The sequence below is a fragment of the Nansenia antarctica genome, assembly GCF_963989245.1.
Source record: "Nansenia antarctica genome assembly, chromosome: 7".
NCBI classification, from domain to species: Eukaryota; Metazoa; Chordata; class Actinopteri; order Argentiniformes; family Microstomatidae; genus Nansenia; species Nansenia antarctica.
In genome coordinates, this window is record NC_137677.1 from 53,380,606 (window position 1) to 53,388,497 (window position 7,892).

Below are 7,892 nucleotides of genomic sequence, written 5' to 3' on the forward strand. Positions count from 1 at the left end.
CCTTTTCTATACAATTTGAAGAAACCAGGCTACCCCTTTCTATGTTCTGTTTAGATACTTAAATATTTCCCTAACACCACCTGTACAGACAGAATGATATAACACTGTATTGATATTTTATCTGAGAGAGAAATTTGAGTGGTTATGCTCAATATCTCATCGATCATTAATAACCATTTGGACCATTTTGTGGAGGCTACAGAATTCTTGTGAGCTGAGGATGGACTCTTACCAGAAAGAAATCGATTCTGAGTGCCTGTGTTCTGTACCCTCTGAAGTTCCCCTTCCTGCAAACCTAAAGTGGAAATTGGAATTACTCTACCAACAGAAAATGTGAGAGTGATGGACACTATTTAAGTTTAAGTGGAAATCTCACTGAAAATCAAGTTCCCAAGCCACCTTCCTCGTCATAAAACTCAAACTTTGGCTGAAAAGTTGTTCCTTTGTTACATTTACCATTTAAGTATTAGGAGGACCAATTGCACATGTAAAATAAGAGGTGACTGAGAACATTAGAAATGTACTGTAGGGGGGGGGGGGGGGATCAAATAGCTGGCATGGGGAATGGACAGGGCATAACATCAATTAGTCCCTCTCACCTCTGCTCTGCCCGCTCCTTTGCAGCTCTCTTCTGTTGCATTCTCATGAAAGGTGGGTGAGGGCCCACATCAATCTTCCTGTTCAATTCAGCAGCAGCTAATTTTTGCTCCCATTCCAGCAGTCTCTCTCGCATTTGTTGAGCCTGTACACAGCAGAAGAGCTGAGGGGAAACATGAGGAAAATAACAGCATCACATCAAAGCGTCTCTGAGGGGTGGGAGAGATGTTAATTCTGCCCATATCTACAATCTTTGCAGCATGCCATCTTGCGCCAAGAGACATAAAAGAAACCTAAGAATGCTATAATTCTAGTCTCTTTCTGAAAAGGGGATCAAAAGGCTTAGATTAACCAATGATATTTCAATTGATTTGCTTGAGATTTAGAGTGAGGAGAAAACATCACCTTCGGCTGCACTCACCAACTCCAGGTCAGGATTATTTTCCAATTGTTCGCGGCTTATCCAGGGCTTACTGGGCTGCTGGCAGTAGTCACATAGCAATACAAGCCCTGTTTCCCTTTCAGACACCATTGGGATCTACAGGGAATGAAAAAAGGCATCCCTCTCTCCTTTTGATATTAGGCTAATCAACTTACAGTACTATATTATGTTACTGTACTTATGAAGGAACAATGGATCATCATATTTTATGACACTGAGAGGCACAGTGGGTATCATAGAGAAACAGTGGTTGAAGCGGAGGGTTTTAGTTTACCTTTTCATAAAGAACAGGGGGTTGTTTAGACTCAGGTCTGTAAGCTAAGAGACGAGGGGGCCCCACACAAGGTATACCATAAAACTCATTTTCGTCTTGTATCTTTCCTTCCTCGTTCTTTGAAAGAGAACACACAAGTTATCCCCTTTCATCATGTCATTTGAGTAGCTGTGTTAGTATTTTATTACTTTATTATTATTATAATAATAATAATTATTATTATTATTATTAATAATAATAATATGAATATGAATATTATTATTATGTATTTACTGATGAAAGGTAAATTGAGAGTAGGCTATATTACTATAATCAAAACACATAACTTCCACTGCCATGTGACCATACCTCAAAATCGGGACCAATAACTATTCCAAGCAAGTCTGTCTGGAATTCTTCTACAGGTTTTGGCTCAAAATCAACTTCACTTTCAACTAGGCATAAAGAGAAAAGAGAATAATTGCATGAAGGGGCTGACAGATGTTTGAGTCATGGGTGTGACCCATTCGCACCCAAACAGTCTGACAGTGACTACCTTGACATCTGTCTGAGAGGTTCTGCTCCACCCACTCCCAGTCTGTCTGGGTCTTGGCGCTCACCATGGTGATAGCTCTGCCGTCCTGCGACTGGACCTCTCGGAACGTTACAGAAGAATTGCTCCTTGACGCTGAACAGGGCGGGGGAAAGAGCCCAAAGTCACGTGGTCTCCATGCTCAGGCCAGTTGCGCGCCACACCAGTTTCAAGCACAGATAATTTTGTAGCCTAATCAAGCACTGCCAATTAGATGGCAAATCTAAACCTGCATTTTAATGATTTCATTAAGCACTACGTCAACCACTGAGATCTGCATGACATTCATTTTAACAAAACATGATAGAAATTAATGCCTTATCAAGATTTTTCATTTGAGCACAAACATCTGGCACGGCTTTTTCGTACTTTCTCGCCTAGAATGAATCACGCAGCTAGATTAGTGTTTATGATTATAGTCTAGATCACAATTTCACCAACAACTCAGATTAGGCCTACAAAAGGCACATGCTATGTATGTAGGCCTACCCTCAGTTTTGCAAGCAGGCTGTGGTAGATGGTTGTCAGCTTTCCCAATGTCATCCGACGCCCTAGGTGGGCAAATGTTGTCAGATAAACGTGTATGCCTGTCGGTCACACGATTTGCAATCGGGTCTCGTTGATCGTCGCTTTGGACAACGAGCTGAAGAGCGGAAAGGTCCTCCGCGTCCAGGACATCAGAGTCTGTCGGCGGGACATCTTCCCTGGAATTTGACGGCGAGCGCCGACTCATTTTTATGAGTTGAAACCCCTCGTGAAAGTTAACATTCATTGACAAATCAAATCATGTAAGCCGATCCCCATGATATGTGTTGTTTCCGCATTATTTAAGTATGTCAACGATTTATTTGGAAAAAAAACATAGCTACCAACTAATTATGACGTGGCCTTGAGTCTCTGAGTGTGTAGGCTGATCATGCACAGATGATGTATGTTTATTGGATTTAAGAGATTGTTTCAGACATTTGAAGCCGCTCAAACCTGCAGAGTACGTATGCATGATCCAAGCAAGGGCAATAAACTAAAATCCCAAGCAAGGGCAATAAACTTCTGTGAATGACGTCCTCTCATCCAATGTGATGCACCAAGGGGAGTAATTCTGATGACAGACTGATGACTAATTTTGCCAATAAAATGGTCTATATAACCTCATCAGCTTTAGCCACATGAGTTTAAGCCACATCCATCCAGCATGTAGACAGTTGACACTGCATTATCAGACTGTGGAGAATTGTTGCTGAATCAATTGGTGGATAGGTAAGCTGACACTTCAGTGTTTTATACTGTATATCATTTTACAAATAGGCTAAGCATCCATGCTTTTTGTTGTGATCAATACATTTGACATCAACTTGATTAGGTTGTGGGAAAACGTGTTATGTCTAGTAATGATTCTCATTATTATTTTCAGCCAGCACATATTCTTGGCTTTTGGAGAAAATCATCGACAATGGGACTTCTTGTTCTTTTTCTTTCTCTGATACTCACCAAGGAAATTATTCTAGTCAATACTGAGATCAATGATCAGCATTCAGAACCAGTTCCTCTCATTGAACTCTATGAAACAGCATCTCCATATTTTTCAGAACGTCCAGAGAACCACAAATCCAACAGCTCCAATCCCTTATTCCAGAGGCCAGAACAGAACGCACCTCTTCCTCCTATGTGCTTAGAGTCAATTGGAATCAAAAGCATATTCAAATACATCAATACTGTGGTGTCCTTTTTCGTATTCATGATTGGAATAGTTGGAAATGTAGCTCTGCTGAGAATCATATATGAAAACAAATGTATGAGAAGTGGACCTAACATTCTCATCGCCAGCCTTGCTTTGGGGGACCTATTGCATATTGTGATAGACATTCCAGTCAACACTTACAGGGTGAGTTTCTGGCAATGTGGTGTGCAAATTAGATGTTTTTGATGATCTGTTGAACTGAAATAGTTTTTCTTTTGTGTTGTTCTGTTTTGTTCATCTTACTGTATATGTTTACTTGTCTTATCACTACAGCTCATGGCTGAGGATTGGCCATTTGGAGTGGTGCTCTGTAAACTAGTGCCCTTCATACAGAAAACATCTGTTGGAATTACAGCTTTGAGTCTATGTGCCCTGAGTGTTGACAGGTGAGAGCATGGCATTTCGTAAGATATGTTGAGTTTACTGTAACAATGTTTTACTAAACCATAAAATCCCAAAACAAGTGATTAAAAGCAATTGTGAAACATGATACAGTAAAGGGATAGAATTTGTTGATATCTACAATATACAAAATACATATATTCTGTCTCTGGGCCTGCAATGTCCTTTTATGTCTTTTTTATTGTTATAGACAAACATCTCCCTAACCACATCATTTCCGTATTGAATGTTTAGGTATCGAGCTGTTGCGTCCTGGAATCGAATCAAAGTCATTGGAGTTTCAATGTGGACCACAGTAGAAATAACTTTGATATGGGTTATATCAACCATCCTGGCTGTGCCTGAACTTGTTGGCTTTGATATGATAACAATGGACTATAAAGGAAAACATCTGAGAATATGTCTGCTTCATCCAATCCAGACAGCTCAATTCATGCAGGTAATGTGCCAGTGTTCACAAAACGCAGCAGTATACAAAACAAAGAGTCAATATTTTGTTTGATTTTGTTTTCTTTTGATTCTTCAAATTGAGAAGATGAAGCCATGTGAGGTAAAATGTAATGAGGACAACACAACGCTGTCAACATATGCTGTGTTTGTCAATCAATTATATTTATTTTCAGCAATCCTCATGCATATACCATATTCCTTACCCTTGTGAATGACAAAATGTGTTTCATTTATGTTTTGTTTGGTTACATGCATTTAGGTGTAATCTGGTACAGTAATAGTAACACTAATAGGTACCTTTGTTATGTTTTAATAACAGTTTTATAAATCAGCAAAAGACTGGTGGCTCTTTGGCTTCTACTTCTGCATGCCGCTGTTATGCACGGCCATCTTCTACACACTGATGACCCGAAAGATGCTGAGAAAGACTGAGAACACACTGAATGACCACACCAAACAGGTTAATATAGACACTCTCTCTTTACGTCTGTAATATTTGGATTTGAATGATTTGAGGCCCAAATGTCTTAACGCATTTCCATATCTCCTTTCACCTATAGAGACGAGAAGTGGCAAAGACTGTCTTCTGCTTGGTGCTTGTGTTCGCTGTCTGTTGGCTACCTCTATACCTTAGCAGAATCTTGAAATTGACCATATATGATCAGAAGGATCCCAACAGATGTCAGCTACTAAGGTAAGGTAAAGGAATATAAAAACTTTAGTTTCTAATGGTTGTTTCAAATGTCACTTACCGTGGTTGTATTTCACAGTGTCTTTCTTGTCCTGGATTATATTGGGATTAATATGGCATCGATGAACTCCTGCATCAACCCTATAGCACTGTATATGGTCAGCAAAAGGTTCAAAACCTGTTTCAAGGTGAGTTTCGATTTTATGTTTTCTCTTGGTTTGTTACTCTATATATTTCAGTTCTTACAAATGATACTGTACCTCTCAGTAGAGACAGAATGAAGAGACAGGTAAACGGTGAGACTGAAGCAAGCTGTATGCTCTGTCCAAGGCCAACTCTGACTCACCAGGAAAACAGTGACCAGAACAAAACACCAGACAGTTGAACAGGTCATTGTTGAATCAGTGTACACACAGTACTCTTACAGGTATTGGCATGTAGGCATTAAGAGTGTTAGGGAGCAAAACCGCTCTTCTCTTGGCAAATCTGTCCATGGTTGACTGTATGGTACATATACATCACCTATGGGACTCTTTCCATATGTAAGGATAAAGTAGAAGCCGCACACTCTCGTTCCAGATGCCAAAAGTGTATCTTTATTGACAACGGTTTCGGCCGTAGCCTGTCAAGTCTTGTCAGGTCATTGTCAGGTCATTTTTCTGTTTTTTACATATTATAAACGTACAGAGTGTTAGCTTTCAAATGATGTGTCATACATTTACGTATTTGAATGTTGTTCCAACTCAACAAGATCAACTTATTAGAAACATGAAATATGTTTGTGGGCTTCTTACCTATTGTCTTTGTCTCTGTCTCCCAGGCATGTCTCTGTTGCTGGTGTATACCTCCTGAAGTGGTGACACTTGATGAGGTGCAGTCGATCATGAAGTCCAAGGTGCAGGAGCAGGCCTCTGAGCACAGCAACACCAGAACCAATAAGAACACCTCCACCAAGCAAGAGGACTGTTAAAACACTATACTGTATTATTACAATGACAGATGCACTTTATGGTTATTTGCCCTGCACTTGATGAGATGTTTATGCTGTTTGAACTTCTTTTCCCTGCCAGTTATTTTTTTGCCAAATATGGACATTTGCCTATTTATCGCCACAATTGCTTAATGTTATTCTATGTATGTAATGACAATATTGTTGATTTTTCTTTGCTTGGTAATAAAATGGCCTAATAGAGGTTCTTTTCATCATTTGGTGGGGATGTCTGCTTTGCGGTTTATGGCTGTACCTCAGTGACTCTATAGCACTCTTATTTCATGTAGTTCTGCATATACTCTGTGCTAGACATGCTTGAAGTTAATTTATTGCTGTAATGTTAGTTTGTAACTACAGTAACTACTCATGTTTTTGAGAAAGTGATTGTCATCAGTCGAACATCTGCTTTTGGCATGAGCCACTCAGACTATGTTCCCTCCAGGCATGGACTCGCTCCCAAACATGACCTCATGAATTACCTACAACCTGTATCATATACAATAGACAGCCCTGTTAGTGACGGGCTGTGACTGTATCAGCCAGATGTTCACCCGGAAACTCCACTCATGGCATTTAGACTATGACTAACTCCTACTCCCAGCCGTACGCACGTATAGGGGTTATGAGATGGATAATAAAACTGCACATATTCTGGAAGGTTATTATACTCCAGATTCATAAATGAAAATATTGACAATGCTATAAAATAACGATCATAATATTGTTTACATACTATGATATCAAAACTGTCAGTAAAAGGCCTATTAGGACACGCGTAGGCCTATACATCCATCTCCTGGGAAAGGAGTGGGAGAAAGCCTCCCAGTCAACGACGTCAATATGTGTTGTTCCTTTCGCTTGCAATCATAGAGAAACATGACCACCGGTGGATTCTGTCATCAGTGTTAAATGACTGATTGATGGTGGCCTATTTTTAATGCATTGTTAAATGTGTAATGCATGGAGACACTTTATAACAGACCTGAGAGTGGAAAAGAAGAAAAACGGAGACGACAGAATGGGGTCAGGAGGAGGCGGAGGGGACGGGGTAGAGTTGACTGCCTGATAGGTCCTCCTGTCACAGGACAAAGCAAGCAAAGATAGGAAGATGTCTTCTATCCAATACTTTACCAATCTACAAAACCATTTTGCTACTTAGTTATGAAAAGTTTCCCTCTTCTAAAGAAAAAAGATCACTTTCAACCTTTTATGAAAAGACACATACAATAACATTTGCAATAACACAAACTTTATGGTTTGGGAGCGAATAACATTAAATAACCATATCATGAATGAAGTAATGTATCAAAATAAATCTTTAAAAAAATCACATTATGTTATGCAAGTTGCTGATTGATCGTATTTAGCATATTATATGTAGGCCTATGTTTTCTTTTTTCCCCAAACACGATTTCTATCTTTCCATAGTAAATGTACAGAATGGGACTTGATTTCTTGTTCCAGAGTTTCAGTGACAGAAAGGGATTTTTTTTCCCCTGTTTTGTCCCCTCTGTTCTTCCTCAGTCGGCTAAAGAAATTCGGCATGGCCCCTCAGATCCTCAGATCCTTACCAACTTCTACTATCGAAGTCTGGCTGCAACACCGCCTTATATCCTGCACCGACTGCAAAGGTAGGGTGGTGAAAACACCCTATACACACGCACCCACATACACACGCACATTCACACAAACACACACACACACACACACACACACACACACACACACACACACAC

At 39.9% G+C, this 7,892-nt stretch overlaps 1 protein-coding gene across 1 annotated transcript; it reads left to right on the forward strand.

Moving 5' to 3' along the window:
* Positions 1–3,262: 3,262 nt before the first annotated feature.
* Positions 3,263–6,135, forward strand: LOC308162773 (endothelin receptor type B-like; the record flags this gene model as incomplete). The annotated part of the gene is made up of 8 exons (XM_080536915.1): positions 3,263–3,269; positions 3,471–3,766; positions 3,896–4,008; positions 4,259–4,463; positions 4,794–4,934; positions 5,035–5,168; positions 5,245–5,353; positions 5,986–6,135. The coding sequence occupies 8 exons, from the start codon at positions 3,263–3,265 to the stop codon at positions 6,133–6,135; spliced, it is 1,155 nt and encodes a 384-aa protein (XP_080393041.1).
* Positions 6,136–7,892: the final 1,757 nt, after the last annotated feature.